Source organism: Pimephales promelas, chromosome 8, assembly GCF_988280905.1.
Source record: "Pimephales promelas chromosome 8, fPimPro1.hap1.1, whole genome shotgun sequence".
Lineage (NCBI taxonomy): Eukaryota > Metazoa > Chordata > Actinopteri > Cypriniformes > Leuciscidae > Pimephales > Pimephales promelas.
The window spans coordinates 15986776-16005310 of NC_142776.1; the positions used below are offsets into that span (position 1 = coordinate 15986776).

At 37.3% G+C, this 18535-nt stretch overlaps 1 protein-coding gene across 9 annotated transcripts in view; it reads left to right on the forward strand.

Moving 5' to 3' along the window:
• Window positions 1-18535, forward strand: part of rptor (regulatory associated protein of MTOR, complex 1) — a 402321-nt gene that overhangs the window by 272609 nt on the left and 111177 nt on the right. For all 9 annotated transcript variants that reach the window (XM_089134067.1, XM_089134063.1, XM_089134065.1 and 6 more), the window contains one exon: window positions 8974-9079. In XM_089134067.1, the coding sequence (XP_088990193.1) occupies window positions 8974-9079 (106 nt within the window). The remainder of the gene's footprint in view (window positions 1-8973; window positions 9080-18535) is intronic.

The window sequence follows — 18535 nt, forward strand, 5'->3', positions numbered from 1 at the left end:
AAATGGGACAAGAGGTTGTTGGGGACATTAAACAGCATAAGCCAAATAAGTAAACTGATACTTATGAGACTTCAAAGTAAGGGGTAAATCCACACAGATAACAACAAACAGGTAATCCACATGAACAAGGCATGCAACAGCTCAAGTTGAGCTCAACATATTCTAAAACAATATGTGACAACAAAGTGAATGACAGAGAGGACTATAAATGTGCTCGACACTAACAAACTAAAGACAGAGGTGATGAACTGATGAGTTTGTATGGTGACTGACTTAAACACAGTCAATATGGGGATTGTGAAGATTCCGTGGGTGTAACTAAATCACATTTGTTGTTAAACTACAGGAGTGGACATGTTCGGTTCACTTAGTTTTGTTGTGGCCACAATGTAATTATATGTTGTGGCAATAAGATATTAATTTGTTGTGGGATCTTGTGGAACCATGATAATAAGTCGTGGCCTTGAGATCCTATGTTGAGGGTATGACATTTTTATTGTGGCCATGACTTCGAACCAGAATGTGCACTTAATGTAATGCAGCAGTCACCAATCTGACAAAAGAGGGAAGAACAGAGAGGATATACAGTAAATGCACAGGACTTAACAAATTAAACAAGGCACAGGTGATAAACTGATGAGTTTCTTTGGTGACTGACACAAACACAGGAAACAGGGGGGTTGACATACATAAGACAAAGAGCAAAAACAATGTCAAAATAAAAGTCATTGGCTGTAACATCCACATTTGTGACAATTCTAGAGAGCCTTAAAATATCATGTTTATTATGTTATTATGAAAGTATTGTTATATTTATACATTTATAATAGTTCCTCCTTGAAACAATGTATGAAAATATTTCCTTGTCAATGTATTTTATAGATTTTCTATTACATATATATTGTAAATATTTTCATTTAATTTCATCTCGTATTATATTATATTATATTACATATAAATGTATCTGAATTATATCAGCTAACAGCAACCCTTTTTTTCCTAGATGATATATTTATATGAAGAAAAAAAAACATATAATTCAACCTCTACTTGCATAAGAAGTCTCTATTTCCATAAGAAAGCAAGCGTTCTTAGGGTTTCCTGGTTTAAAAAAAGAAAAACAGTAAAGTTCATGTGTGGTAGTTCAGAAAGCCTGGACACAAGTTTGAAATGTGCATAATGGATCATAAAGATCTAAGAAAGCTTTTTCAGTGCAAAATGAAAAATCTGTCTTAAGTGAGAAGAACTCTATTCCAGTCTATTAGAGTGATGGGTGTGATAAGTGCATTTTGCTGGTGACTTGACTGTTTACTTGTAAGGATATAAAAACTGCTCGGGAGGAGGCCATTAACTGTGACAAATTTACATGCTTCATTTCCATAGAAAAACAAAACCATTGATTCTCATTAAGAGATTGATGTGGAGCCTTAGAGCTCCAGAAAAAAAGAAAAAATGTGTGATTTCTTACTTTGCTTGAGGAGCTTGGATGTGGGATTGTGTCATGGGATCTGCCTGTTCCTAGAGCTCCTATCTGGAAGACCGGATCGATCAGGGCTAATTAGCTCGAGCTCTGCTCTTCAGCTCTGTGTGTGCATACCTTGACACTTTATTTAGCTTGTTGAGCAGTTTCTTTTTTTATTATTATTATTTGAGTCAACTCAAGTATATTTTATTTATATAGCACTTTATACAATACAGATTGTTTCAAAGCAGCTTTACAGAAAACAGGAAACTAATGATCAATGCAAATAAATTCAGTTCTGCTATAAAGAAGCTCTAAAAAGACATTTTTAGAGCTCAGTGTCATTTTTCAGCTGAAGTGTTGATTCAGTTCTATAACTGTGTAAATTTAATTAGATTAGTTCAGTTTTAGCAGCTCTGGAAAAAACAGTGATGTCTTCATCCAGCTAAATTCAGTTCTCATCCAATAGTGTCAGTGTTGTCAAAACAATAATATTGCTGAATTTCAAGTGTCCCCAACTAAGCAAGCCAATGGTGAGAGTGGCAAGGAATCCAAAGTCCAATCAGGTGACAGTGTCACAAAACAAAAAACTTGGGAAAAACCAGGCTCAGTCGGGGACCAGTTCTCCTCAGTCCAAATGAACAAGCATCGTGTGATTATGATTCCTGGCTGCATCACAAGTCAGATTGTGGATTGATATCATTCGGAATGTTTCATCCAGTTCCTTCTGCTTGAAGATCACATCACATCACACTGGCATATGGAGGGAGGGGGAAATGTAGCTGGGTTTAATGGTCTGTTCAGAGGGCTTGTCTGGTTCTTATGGTCTTTGCTGAGGATCTATACCAATGGCTGTCAAGTCGACAACGTCTTCACTGGGGATCTGTCTTGCTCGTCTAGTTGTTGTGGATGTCGCTGACATCCAGTGCTACATTTTGGTCATCTCTAGGTGCATGTTTACAATCTGGTCCGGCTACAACCCGGATCTGGCTGACTTTGGTAACCTTGGAATGAGAATGAGACAGACAGACAAATGTTAGCCTAGATGCCATTTCTATTTTGATGAAACAAATTAATCGGATGTTATGGGAAGTGTTCCTGGTTCCAATTGACCTAACAATGCAACCTAACAATCCTTTAAGGGATTTGAATATAGAAATGCGATAGTGTGTTATGTGTTTGCTAGGTTAAAGAGATGGGTCTTTAGTCTAGATTTAAATGGTAAATGGACTGCATTTATATAGCGCTTTCATAGACCTAATGGCCGCCAAAGCGCTTTACATTTTTTCCCTCACATTCACCCACTCAAACACTCATTCATACACCGACGGCGGTGTAAGCCATACAAGGTGCCAGCCAGCTCGTCGGGAGCAGCTGGGGTTGGGTATCTTGCTCATGGACACCTCGACACTTGGTCAAGTGGAACCACCAACTTGAGCCACCAACCTTCCGGTTTGTAGACAATCTACATGAACCACTGAGCCACTGCCGCCCCACTAAACTTAAACTGACAGAATGTGTCTTCCTCCCGAAGTCTTTGAGGAAAAGAATCTACCACCTATAGTTGATTTTGATATTCTAGGTATTATCAACTTTATGAGTGTTTATACAACGTTTAATAGGGAGCCAATATAGTGTTTCCAGAACCTGGCTAATATATAATTTAACAATTAATGATGAGAGAAATGGACTGAATGTTGTATTAAATTTGTATAACTGATTTTGAATTGTTGATGTATGTCAAGTCAAGTCACCTTTATTTATATAGCGCTTTTTACAATACAGATTGTATCAAAGCAGCTTCACAGTGATAACAAAAATAATACAAAAAGTTTGTTTCTAGAATAAAATTGCATCATCGTCCACCTGAAGTAAGGCAGTTCAATAATATTGCTGAATATTAAATGTCCCCAACTTAGCAAGCCAAAAGCCAGGGCAACAGTGGCAAGGAACCAAAACTCCATCAGGTGATAGAATAGAGGAAAAAAAAAACCTTGGGAGAAACCAGACTCAGTCGGGGACAGTTCTCCTCTGGCCATCAAACGAAGGGTGTATGATTATGATTCAGGCAACATTACAGGTCAGAAGTCAGATTGGATCAGAACATTCACAATATTTATTCAGTTCCATCTGGTTGGAGGTTGGAGTCAGTACGCTGCTATGGACACGAGTTTGTTGAGGTGTCCATGAGGCCTTCATAGGGCTGATGAGGCTGGCACTTCAGGGATGCATTGTGGTCGTGTCCAGGTGCAGGTTCACCGTCTGATCTGGATATGGTCCGGATCCAGCTGACTTCAGTAAACCTCGGAATAAATGGAAAGACTAACATTAGCGTAGATGCCATTCTTCTTATGATGTAACGAGTACATCGGATTTTCGCCATATTTTTTTTTTATTAAAATGTCACATAAATCAGGCCAGAAATTATTTAACAAATCCGTCTGAAAATATCTTCAGAATACTAAGTGTATAACTGCAAAGTTTGGTGTACATAGGTACTGAGGTATTTGTACTGAATGACAAAAAACTCAAAAGGCATTTAAAGGGCATCTATTATGCAACATTCACTTTTACGTGGTGTTTGAACATAAATGCTTGTTGGCAGAGTATGTGCAAAACCACCCAAGAATGATTTTTTTTTTTACAATCTTAATAAATCATAAGCACTGTCTCAGAACGAGCTGTTCTAATTTTTGGCGCAATGTGACGTAGAATTGCGCAAGCCCCACCGACGTGGTTTGATTGACACTGTGGTTTTGTCATAGACCCCGTCATTGGTACACCGTCCTCCATTGTTTCAATGACAGCCGGTAATGTCTCCTAAGAAACATAAGTGTTCTGTTGTGAGATGTAATAATGTACATAGTAGTTTTGACTTCTGACATCAGAGCCACTGAAAAAGCAGTGGATGGATTTTATTTACGAATGAAAGGCACCATTCAAACTTCCAAAATATTTTTATGTTTGCGCGAATTGTTTTCTTACTGACTGTTTTGTGAACGAGGGTCAATTCATAGCAGCTCTTGCTTCAAAGTTAATCCTCAAGTGTGGATCGTTGCCTACTGTTCGCGATCCAACGTCACCTCCAGTAGAAGTGTTCTCCAGGATAGTGTGTAATATATATATATATATATATATATATATTAAAGATATTGTCTGTGTAAGTTATGTTTTCTGTAAAGACACATCAAAAGTTGTTTCATCCGTCTTGTATCCTTCGATAAAACAAATAGCGTCAGACAGTTTTATGTCATGTATTATTTTTTGCAACAATTACAAATGTAAATAATACCTGTTCTATCTCCCTACAGCATATATTTTCTTGTTTTGTAGCCATCTTCTCATATTTGCCACATAAGCACCTGTACGACAAGTAATGTAAACATGACGCAACAGGTCCCTCGCATAAATGTAATTTCGTTTGTACGTAGCAAACGTTATCACAGTATTTGTGTTTGTAGTTTCAAAAAATTGTGCCCACGTTATCACAGTTTGTGTGTGTATGTGTGTGTTGCACAGCCATAATTGCAAAGTTGACTCGATTAAAACTCTATAAGTATATGAATGTATCAAATAACCATTCCGAGACATCCTGGTCCATTCTCATTTGTGTTTATTCTGCCGGAGTCTCTCCATCTGGTCTGATTGTGGTTCAAACATGTACGGCTGAATGACATATAAAACAGCGAGTCTCTCACTCTCAGCCATTCTGCTTCTACTGACTGTTTATTTATATAGGTATGCAAGTGACGCCCTCATCCAAAGGCAGGGCGGGGATATGCAGCTCATTTACATTTAATGTGGTACACACCAAACCAGCTCTTTTTAAAAGGCCCCAAAATGACATTTTCAAATGGTTCGAAAGGTCAGTAAATTAACATTATATCAGATAATGAAATACGTTTTTTTGCTGTAAAGTTATATATGGTTAAAAGTCTGTAAAACCTAAAATGTTGCTACTGTATTTTTAACAGGAAAACTCTGGTAACCACAGCTGCCAGCTTTTTTTTCCTGTAAATTTAACGGATTTTCTTTTTTACAGTTTACTTACCTTTGTTATTTATTGTTATTGTAAATCTATAATAAATAAATAAAGACCGCAGGCACAGATGGCGTGTAGCGTGTTGTGCTAGTTATAACGATTTAGATAGAAGCTAGTGATGTCAGATTAATGTGTGGTAATGTTTGATGATGAGTAAGATATAATTAGCAATTTAAACACAGAATGATAGTCAATAAATATTTAAAACAGAAAGCAATATGGAGCTAACAGACGTAAACCACTCAGCAGCGGGCAGACAGTAGCAATCATGTATCAGCATGAAAACTAACATCATGTTTCCTAATTTACAGGGTGAAAAGCAATGGTCCTAGTAAATGAGCTTTGTGGTATTCCATAATGAACTTGTGATCAGTATTATACCTCTTCATCTACTGCTACAAATTGGTGACAGTCAGATGAATACGATTTGAACCATGCCAGTGCAAGTCCACTAATGTCAACATATTTTTTGTCTATTCAGAAGAATGTTGTGGTCGATAGTATCAAATGCAGCACAGCAAGATCCATTAACACTAATAGAGAGATGCAGTTTCGGTACTATCTTACAGTCTAAATCATGACTGGAAATCCTTGCTGATACAGTTTCTTTCTAAAAAGGAACATAGTTGTGAACACTCGCTTTTATAGTATTTTTGAAAGAAAGGCTAGATTGGTCTGTAGTGAACTAATTATTTAGGATCAAGTTTATTTATTTATTTTATTTATATAATTAAGTGGCTTAAAGGGGTGATGAACTGAGAAATCACATTTTCCTTGAGCTATTGACATCTAAGAGGTCATCATATTATGTTTGTTTGTTTTACCTTTATTGTCTGTTCAGATTAACTGGACAGAAATTCATCTTTGATACTGGCTTCAACAACATTCTACAACCACATTAAACGCATAAAACACATAATGCGCCCATAATTAATAAATACATGATTCAATAAAAATACAGTGCACATAATTCACAACATCCCTAATTGAGAATTTGGTTTAAAACAGTCACTGCCAATGGGACAAATGATCTTTTAAAAATATTCTTCCTAGCATACGGTGTACGTAGCCTGCTACCCGAAGGGAGGACTTCAAAGCATGAGTGGAGAGGATGAGTCTGATCTGAAAACACAGCTAGCGCCTTTTTCTCCATAAAATTTTAGAATAATTCTTGTAGTGTGCTCTGTTTATGGCCGATAATCTTGTTTGCTTCATAGATTACTCGTGTTAATTTATTCTTTAATTTCATTGTTAAATTTCCATACCATGAGACAATATTATAGGTTACAATGCTTTCAATCATCGATCTATATACAATGGTTAAGATCCTCCTTTCGATGTCAAGGTTTCGCAACTTTCTAAGTAGGCTTAAGCGCTTTCTTGCTTTCTTATGTACATAGTTCACATTATCCAAAAAGAAAAGTTTATCGTCAATGATTGTGCCTAAATATTTAAAATTTTTAACTTGCTCAATCTTTACACCTTTTATAGTTACTTCTTCATATTGGAGGACACCTGTACATTTCTTATTCTGATTCCCACAGCATAATTCCTTTGTCTTCCCAGTGTTCAACCGTAAATGACTATTGTCACACCATTGTACAAGGCTTTCGATATACTCAAAGTAGGTGGGACAGTTCTTGTCTGTTTGGCACGAAATTAAAACCAAATCATCTGCATATTTAATCAACGTAAAATCATCAATGTTACACTTAAGTTCATAAGTATAAACAGAAAAGAGCAAAGGCGATAATACACATCCCTGAGGTAATCCAGAATGTAGGACTATGTAGTCAGATAAAATTCCGTTAACACGGACTCTTTGTGGCTTGTTCTTAAAAAATTCTCAATCCATAAAATTAACCAGCTATGTACACCTAAATCTCGCAGCCTTTCTATTAGAATTTTTGGCTGTACAGTATTAAATGCTGATGTAAAATCCATAAAAAAAACATTCTAACATGAGCATTAGTTTTATCTAGATGATGCTGTGCTTTGTGAAGTAAGGTCAGGCAGGCATCAGAGGTGCTCCGATTGGGCTTGTAAGCAAATTGCAATGGGTCAACAGATCCGTTAATTTGTGCTAGAAGTTCCTTGCTCACTATGCGCAATTAAAAAACATATCTTCAAGTTTTGAGAATAAAACAGCAACAGAAACAAACTTTAAATTCAAACAAACAGACACGAACACGCCAGCGTCTGGGTCAGCACTTGCGCATGCGCCCCGATTTACTGATATGAGAATTTACTGATTATAAGAATATCCTGTAAGTTTCAGAACTGAAAACGTCCTTGTTATTCCAATAAAAGCTTTTATTGACATCAGGCTCAGCAAACGACTCGTTTTCAAAGTGGGGAACTATGACGTCAAAGAGGATAAAACACCACCCCAGCAGAAGAATATCAACGCCTACTCAACACGGCCGGTTTAGCCCCACCCACCGTTTTGCGCATTACACGCATAGCTAAATAACATAGGCCTACCTCGTGATGACAAACCGAACCGAGCTACCAAGCAATATAAAATATTGTGCAGTGCCTGGTTGTGGAAGAAGACAGATGCTTCCTCTGGATTCCAATAGGAATGCATGGTTAAACTTTATTTTTAATGATGTTCCAGCTGATGAGGGTTGTTCCAGCTGATTTGCAGACCAATTAAGATTAAAGAATGGTGCTGTGCCGTCTATATTTTATCCGAAAGAAATGGTGCAACACATGAACTCTGAGTCGAACATGTATGGGCGAATCATTCCGGTTGCCATTTTACAACATTGGACTTTTTCAAAACAATTTCCCCACGTGCACCGACGAGTAGGCTCAAAACTAGGGTTGAAAATAGCCTATTACTTATTAATTTTAAAGTTTTTGAATGTAAAAACCAAGTGAATGTCATAAGTTGACCTCAGACAACAATATAATAAAATTTAAAAAGCCAGTTCATGACCCCTTTAATAACAGTCATTTAGAAATGTTTGATGAATTAAGAAGAGGAGCATCTAGGGGCATCTCTTTCAGTAGCTTAGTCTGTATAGTGTCTAACATACTGTTCATGTTGTTGATTTTCATGATTTAACAAGTTTAGACAATTCTTCTTTCCCTATAGCAAATAATAAATGTGATTGTTCCTCATGGTTTTTTTATAGCACTGTCTGATGCAATACTGTAGCAGATGGTTCCATGGTTACAATTTTCTCTCTTATTGTATCAATCAATCAAAGTAAAGAAATTTATAAAGTCAGTACTGGTGTGAAACTATATAGAGAGTGTAAGAGATCACAGTCAACATCACTTTTTTAGAGAGATGATACTGTTCGTCTTTAGTGTTTTCTTACACAATGACTTGAGTTTCTGTACTCAAAACTTTCAAAACCAGGTTCATGTCTGTAATTATATGTGTTTATGGTTGTAAACACGGTGACCCTTTTGGTGCTCCATTATTTGAAAATTTAATTTTTTATCTCTCTTTCAGATTCCAGAAGAGCATGATTTGGAGAGTCAGGTTCATAAGGAGAGGGAGTGGAGATTCTTACGTAACGCTCGTGTACGCCGACAAAGCCAACACATCACTCAGAAAGGTAAAACTCAAGAATTTGTTATATACTGACAGCAAAGACTACTTGCATCATCATTCATTTATATATTTAGTTTTGTAACTTGTTATATTACTTGATATTTCACAAAATGTTTAAAATTTAAAAATGTGTTTCACTGCAAAGACAGAATAAAGCAGCATATATTACTTGAAAATGCATTTAAACAGGCGCAGAAGGGAATTACTTTTGCGGAAATAATCGTATGAAATTATTGTTTTAAATATGGAAATATGAATACAGAAACAATATGAATATACACTCATCTAAAGGATTATTAGGAACACCTGTTCAATTGCTCATTAATGAAAGTATCTAATCAGCCAATCACGTGGCAGTTGCTTCAATGCATTTAGGGGTGTGGTCCTGGTCAAGACAATCTCCTGAACTCCAAACTGAATGGGAAAGAAAGGTTATTTAAGCAATTTTGAGCGTGGCATGGTTGTTGGTGCCAGACGGGTCGGTCGGAGTGTTTCACAATCTGCTCAGTTACTGGGATTTTCACACACAACCATTTCTAGGGTTTACAAAGAATGGTATGAAAAGGGGAAAACATCCAGTATATACGGCAGTCCTGTGGGTGAAAATGCCTTGTTGATGCTACAGGTCAGAGGAGAATGGGCCGACTGATTCAAGCTGATAGAACAGCAACTTTGACTGAAAAAAACACTCGTTACAACTGAGGAATGCAGCAAAGCATTTATGAAGCCACAACGCGCACAACCTTGAGGCGGATGGGCTACAACAGCAGAAGACCCCACCGGGTACCACTCATCTCCACTACAAATAGGAAAAAGAGGCTACAATTTGCAAGAGGTCACTAAAATTGGACTGTTGAAGACTGGAAAAATGTTGCCTGGTCTGATGAGTCTCGATTTCTGTTAAAACATTCAGATGGTAGAGTCAGAATTTGGCGTTAACAGAATGAGTACATGGATCCATCATGCCTTGTTACCACTGTGCAGGCTGGTGGTGAGGTAATGGTGTTGGGTATTTTCTTGGCACACTTTAGGCCCCTTAGTGCCAATTGGGCACCGTTTAAATGCCATGGTCTACCTGAGCACTGTTTCTGAACATGTCCATCCCTTTATGGCCACCATATACCCATCCTCTGATGGCTACTTCCAGCAGGATAATTCACCATGTCACAAAGCTTGAATCGTTTCAAATTGGTTTCTTGAACATGACAATGAGTTCACTGTACTAAAATGGCCCCCACAGTCACCAGATCTCAACCCAATAGAGCATCTTTGGTATGTGGTGGAACGGCAGCTTTGTGCCCTGGATATGCATCCCACAAATCTCCATCAACTGCAAGATGCTATCCTAACAATATGGCCCAACATTTCTAAAGAATGCTTTCAGCACCTTGTTGAATCCTTGCCACATAGAATTAAGGCAGTTCTGAAGGTAAAGACAGTATTAGTATGGTGTTCCTAATAATCCTTAGGTGAGTGTAGACTTTAGAAAGTTCTAAATACAAATATGCAACCAAAATATATGCTCTTCTAATTTTATGCAGCATTATTGCGTATACACAGAATTTGGATCCACCTCAGAGTAGCCTCAACTTTGCTGTGTAAATCTTTAGGTTACTATTCATTTCATTTTCATTTATTCATTTAGCTGACGGTTTTATCCGAAGTGACTTATAATTGATATATATGTCAGAGGTCACACTCCTCTGGAGCAACTAGGGGGTTAAGTGTCTTGCTCAGGGACACATTGGTGTCTCACAGTAGATTCGAACCTGGGTCTCTCACACCAAAGGCATGTGTCTTATCCACTGCACCATCACCACCACCACTTTCTTAATCTCCTCGAGCGTGACCAATCCTGGAAGCACCAATAAAACCATGTCTGTCATTTGTCTGACCAATCACTACTGTGGTGCAAGAGTGTTGCCTCCTTAATATACATCACAGCATAGCACAAGTGTGAGGCGAAGCCCAACTCCCCACCCCACTTAAAATTGCTAAACTGAAACACCCTTAAAGAATCCCCATGAGGTAGCCAAAACTCTGGTAGAATGAGCCCCCTCAGCCCTTCTGGAGGATGAAGACCCATGCTATTTTTACCGAATATAATAGCATCCACTACCAGATGGGACAAGTGTTGAGGTTATATAGGTATTTATATTTACCCTCTGAGCCAAACCTGTAGCACTTGAGTTAAAACTCTCACTTATTTTCTGCAAATCCAGAATGGGACAGAAAATACTAGGAAATAAGCTATTTCTTTCTCTCTGCTGTTGACATAACACTGTTGAAAAGTGGTGGTTTTAAAGCAAACTGCTGATAATAACCCTGGCTGATTGTGGGTAAAAGGAAAGAAGGTGAGAAGAGAGGTGGCATTAAGAGGCCTCACTGCCAGAAGAAGAATGTTAGATCTTCTGAAAAACTAAGACTGCTCAGTGCGTCTTGGCAGTGACACTAAGGCCACATCCACACGAAGCCAGAGCTTCCCCTATCCAATGTTTTTTTGTCCTCGTTCAAAAGAAAAAGTCCGTAAACACGGGGGCGTCTCGAAAAACATCTGCGTACACACGAAACCGCTGAAACCGACTCAAAACGATGTAGTGGACATCCCAGACCAGTATGTGGCGCTGTAATTCTGCCGTAGAGATACACTAAAAATGCGAGAAGACGACTTAGAGCATGCGCATAAAACCTTGCGCACTGTAGGCTATACAGACAGTAAAATAAATACCAGGCTATGAAATAATATTACGCACAGTTGCTTATTTTCTTTCTTTCTTTTTACCAAGAACTTTATTGAACAACCATAAATTGCCTGGTACAAAATAGTGAGTCACGATATTCGATTAGTTAGCGGACTCAGAAAGCTTGCCACAAAGAACTGGCAAAAGTTACAAATGTGTCAAATATATACATTATAATTGTTTATTAATAAACTAATGTTTTCTTTGTCATTCTTGACTGAAAAGAGGAAGTTGATGATGCTGACTCTATTATGAACGTGCCTATGGAGTAGGCTAATGCACTTCATACGGAGGCTATAAGAGAGTTATCTGTTTCTTTTCATTTTGAATTGTTGTTCGTCGATGTTGTTTAAACGTAGACATTTCAAGATTTCTGTATATTTCTGAGTTTCAGTTCATTTATGAGATGAGCTTCAGTTCAAGTCAAATCAAGTCACCTATATTTATGTTGCGCTTTTTACAAAATAGATTGTATCAAAGCAGCTTCACAGTGAGAACATGAAAATAATACAACACAGATAAATAATATTGTTGAATATTAAATGTCCCCAACTAAGCAAGCTGAAAGCCAAGGCAACAGTGGCAAGGAACCAAAACTCCATCAGGTGACTGAATGGAGAAAAAAGCCTTGGGAGAACCCAGGCTCAGTCGGGGGCCAGTTCTTCTCTGGCCAACGAAGGAACAGTGATTACAAAACAAATTGGATCGAAACATTAAGAATATTTGTCCATTTCCATCTGTTTGGAAGTCGAAGTAATCATGCCAGTTTGAAGATGAGATGTTGAGGATCAATGCCGATGGCTGTCGCGTAGATGAGGCCGGCACTTAAGGATGAGTCGGGATGGGTCCTGGCGTAGGTCCACCATAGAGGGTCCCTCGAGATAAACAGAGAAACTAATATTAGTGTAGACGCCATCCTTCTTATGATGTACCAAGTACATCAGGATTTATGGGACGTGTTTCCGGTTCCGGCTGATCTAAACTAAGCAGCCTAATTTTGAATTTAGGAAGTCTGTAGTGTGTTATATGTATGCTAGACCAAAGAGATGTGTTTTTAGTCTAGATTTGAACTGACAGAGTGTGTCTGCTTCCCGTACAATGTTAGGAAGATTGTTCCAGAGTTTTGGTGCTAAATAGGAAAAGGATCTACCACCAGCAGTCGATTTCGATATTCTAGGTATTATCAACTGGCCAGAGTTTTGAGATCGCAATAGACGTAAAGGACTATAATGCGTTAAGAGCTCGCTTAAGTACTGCGGACCTAAACCATTTAGTGCTTTGTATGTAATCAGCAATATTTTAAAATTTATACAATGTTTAATAGGCAGCCAATGCAGGGTTGACAGAACCGGGCTAATATGGTCATACTTCCTGGTTCTGGTAAGAACTCGAGCTAATGCGTTTTGAACTAGCTGAAGTTTGTTTATTAAGCGTGCTGGGCCCAGTACACAGTACCCAATACCCAGTTGAGCATTACAATAATCTAGCCTTGATGTCATGAATGTATGAACTAATTGTTCTGCATTTGTCAATGAGAGCATATGGCGTAATTTAGATATATTTTTAAGATGGAAAAATGCGGTTCTACAGATACTAGACACATGACTTTTAAATGAGAGATTGGTATCAAAGAGCACACCCAGGTTCCTAACCGACGACGAAGACTTAACAGAGCAGCCAGTGTTAGACAGTATTCTAGGCTGTTACGTGTGGAAGTTTTTTGTCTAATAATTCGAATCTCTGTTTTTTCAGAATTTAGTAGTAGGAAATTACTAGTCATACAATTTTTTATATCAGCTGTGCATTCCGTTAATTTTGTGAATTGGTAAGTTTCGTTGGGTTTTGAAGAAATATACAGCTGAGTATCATCAGCATAACAGTGAAAGCTTCCATGTTTCCTAATGATATCTCCTAATGGTAGCATGTACAGAGTGAATAGCAGTGGTCCTAGTACTGAGCCTTGTGGTACGCCATACTGAACTTGTGATCGATAAGACATCTCTTCGTTTACTGCTACAAACTGATAACGGTCAGATAAGTATGATTTAAAGGGCACCTATTATGGAAAATTCACTTTTACATGGTGTTTGAACATAAATGTGTGTTGGCAGTATGTGAGCAAAACCACCCTAGAATGATAAAAATCCACCCAGTGTTTTTTTTTTACAATCTCAATAAATCATATCCACTGTCTCAGAACGAACTGTTCTAAGATTCAGATCTTTGTGACGTAGAAAGTGAGAAAAGGGGTTTGATTGACAGTGTGGTTGTGGCATAGACCCCGCCCTCGGTGATCTGTACACACCATCCTCCATTGTTTCAACGACAGCCGGTAATATCTAGTTTTTTTTTGTCAAGAAACACAATCACATATTCCAAACAGGAATGGCCTTAAAAGAGAAATGTTTCAAGGATTGGGCCTATTCTGCACACAAATAAAGCCTATATAAGCCTATATTCATACAATGATAATGGCAATATGTTTCATAGGTGTGTGTGTTGTTAATTTGAGTATATATGCCCTGTAATTAGCTAAAAAAAAAAAAAAAACATACAGTATGTGTTAAATATGAATCTATAATGTTAATCTCATGGGCACAGTCTTGACCTGCTTTTTCCTTTCTCAAAGTTGAGCTTGATTAATACTTTGCAAACTGATTTCAGTCATTTGTTTAAAACTTCTATCTAAAACAGCTGTTTAGTTTAGCTATTTAGGCCTGTGTCTTATCTCGCACTTTATGACCGTTATCTGAAGCGTCGTGCAGGGAACTTTGAGTTCACTCCGACTCAAACATTTTGACATTGACGAGCTGTCGTTGTTAGTCTGCTGAAGCAGCTCAGACAAGAAGGTCGGTTATCATCGCGATGTACATCCTTGCAAGCTCAATTGTGAGTACGGCCCTGTCACTATGTACTTTTATTTTGATAATGATCAGACTTCTAATGTCAAATCTAGCGGTGCTAGAACTGACAATGACATATTGTGTGTGCACGCGAGACGGCAACGCCGCGCAATTACGTGGGAATTTTTCCTCAGCAGTGGAAACAGGAATAGCCTACTCTTATTTGGTCATACAGATAAGACAAGAGTACATCATTCGAAACGGTAAAGTGTCCATTTTTTTTTTATTTGTATATAGGCTACATTATAAATGACTACAAAATGTCATGCCTTTTAAAAATACAGAAAACAACCGGATGCGGGTTCATGCCATCTCTGTCTTCTTTCTGGCGCACGTTCCGCAAAATCAACCACAACGAATTCGCACAGACTAAGACAGTGGTTCCCAACCTTTTTTGGGTACTGTACCCCCAAAACATTTTATCCTGCCTGAAGTACCCCCACAAGCGCATGTGATCGGTGTGATTTTTAGATTTGGTGTAAATTTTAGGTGATACCTGAATTTACCTGTAAATAATGATATTTTTACTTCCTATAACTCTTATAATATAATACTTGCCTTTGTTCAATATTTGTATGACCTTTTCACTTCTTCACATGTTCAGACCAATTATACAAAACAAAGATTAATAATAATAATAATAATATTTTTTTTTATTTACAAACTTTAAATACAAAAATAAACCAATAAAATTAATAATCAAGTTCTAAAATAATCCTTTTAATGCAATCCTAAAATAAAATGTTTTGAGAAAAGTTTGAGAAATGTTTTGATGTTTTAAAAAAAAATGTTATAGTCTTTTGAGAATAATCCCACGTACCCCCTGGGGACTGCTCACGTACCCCTAGGGGTACACGTACCCCCGGTTGGGAAACACTGGACTAAGAAATACAGATAGATTATCTATCTATAGAAAACTTTAAGTGTCTACTTTGTATTGTTTGATGTTAAATGCATTATACTGTATAAGTTACTTAGGAATAAATAGTATGTTTTCAGATGATAAAGAAAACATGACTCATAGCACGGAAAAAATGTTAGGTTGTTATAAATTATTTCGCGGACCCCCTGGCTTTAGCTCACGGACCCCACTTTGAGAACCACTGATTTAAACCATGCTAATGTAGTTCCACAAATGCCAACATAGTTTTCTAGTCTATTTAAAAGAATGTTGTGGTCAATTGTGTCAAATGCAGCACTAAGATCGAGTAACACTAATAGAGAGATTACACCACGATCAGATGATAAGAGCAGATCATTTGTGACCCTAATGAGAGCTTCACAAGCAATGCAAGATATATTTATTAAATCCAGGTTATTGGTTGATGAAACATTTATTAAAATTAAGATACAATTTATACAAAAACAAAATTCACTTTAAAAAAAGGCTTTATACAAAACAAAACTTAATGTGGTCAAAATTAGGTCTCCCAATATATTGTGCATATGCACGCGGTTCACTTTCCATCATCAACATAGATTCAATAAAAAAATAACATATTTAAACATAAATATTAAACTAAATACATTTCTTTAATGGCTATAACACGTATGCCAGAGAAATTTAATGTCGGAGTGGAACATTACAGAGTGTTTTTTGAATAGCCGTAATAATCAAATAATTTAGATCGATCGTCAAATATTATTTTTGCTTTAAATCCCCATCCCTACAAAATATGAAATGTCTTAATCAGACAACAGACCAACATCATAGCATACGAAAGAAAGTATAGGCCTAAAAAAAATAAAAAAACATTCAAGTAAATAATAAATAAAGGAATACAAGAGGCTCAGTCGTTTCTGCCGCATTATATTTAGGGGTTCAAGCACGAAGTGCTGAAACCCTATTGTTTTTGTATTGATTTTTATTAGGTGTTCAAGCACGAAGTGCTGAAAACCTATTGTAATTGTACTGATTTTTATTATTAGGGGTTCAAGCACGAAGTGCTGAAACCCTATTGTAATTGGTAGGATTTTTATTAGGGGTTCAAGCACGAAGTGCTGAAACCCTATTGTTTTTGTATTGATTTTTATTATTATTATTATTATTATTATTATTATTATTCTCCCCTAAAACGCATAGTGCAGCCCAAACCGTAAGGGCTAGAGCTCTGAAACTTTGTCAGATGGTAGTACAAAAATCGAGGAGAGGTTATCAAATTATGAGCCCGATTGGCCCATAGGTGGCGCTATAGCGACCAATTGCGCGAAACTGCTCATAACTCCTAGACCGTAAGTCGTACACTCAAGTGTCTTATATCGTTGGAAAGCTGGTCACCTGACGAAAAAGACGTATATCTCCGATTTTATTTCCGTCATGATAGATTTTCCGCCATTTTGAATTTTGTCGAAAAACTACTTTTACGAACTAGTCCCTGGATTTTTGCCCGATCGGAACCAAATCAGTGCAGAAATGTTCTCTGGAGTCTGAAGATCAATAATTATCAAAAAAATGTTGAAATTTCTCGTTCCGGTCGCTAGGGGAAGCAAAATAAACGTTGTGGGAGGAGCCTATTTTACTAAAATGGCTATAGCTCGAGAAGTAAATGAGATATCTTCACCAAACTCGGTACACATATGTAAGAGTTCAATTTGAGGTGACATTAAAAAAATCGCGACGATTGAACACTAGGTGGCGCTATAAAATGAAAAAAACAGATAAACACCTAACCGTCAGTCCGATTGACTTGAAAATTGGTATGCAGTGTCTTGGTCCAAGGCCTCATGTAAGTCTATAAGGACATTGGTGTATCTCAAAAAACATGGCCGCCATCGGCCAATGAAGTTTGAGCATCTATGAAACAAGGTTAACGAAGGCCGATCGGAACGAAACTCGTTGGGAATGTTCGACTCATGGCCCTAGAGGTCTGTAAGAATTTTGAAAGAAATCGGCCACTAGTTGGCGCTAACGAGATTTATGGCTCTGTAATCACGTGGTGTTGCGCACACCCCCACAAAATGCATATCATTTGATAGATCTCCTCATGATGAACAACTTTGCCTCAAGAACCATTGCTGTCAATCAAATCGTTCGTTAAATATTCACAAATATGTCAAAAACCTACTTTTGCGAACTAGTCCCTGGTTTTTTGCTCGATCGGAACCAGACCAGTCTAGGACAATTCTCTGGACTCTCTAGATCAATAATTATCAAAAAAAGTTGAACTTTGACATTTGTTTTGCTATAACAGGGTCATTTACAAAAGGGGGGCGTGACAAAATGCACCCAAAAGCCTATAAATCCTAAAGGAAAACTCAGAACATCCCAAAAATTGATGAGCATATGTGTCATCACATCATTAACAAGCATGCAAAGTTTCATGGAGATCGGACTATATGTGGCACTATAACTGTTAAAAATGTTAAAAACAATGTAATCCCTATGGTAAATTGCCATTATTGACTGTAAATGCTGTGTTACATCTAAGATAATCTAATTTTCATATCTTAACATTCAAAACCAGTGCAGTACAATTATCTGGACTCTCTAGATCAATAATTATCAAAAAAGTTGAACTTTTTCATTTGTTTTGCTATAAGAGGGTCATTTACAAAAGGGCATGACAAAAAGCCCCCAAAAGCCTGTAAATCCTAAAGGAAAACTCAGAACTTTACAAAAATTGATGAGCATATGTGTCATAACATGCTGAAGAAGCATGCACAGTTTCATGGAGATCGGACCATAGGTGGCGCTATAACTGTTAAAAAGCTTTAAAACCATGTATTTCCAATGGTAAATTGCCAGTATTGGCTGTAAATGGTGTTTTCCATCTCTGATCACATCATAATGTTAAAACCAGTGCAGTACAATTCTTT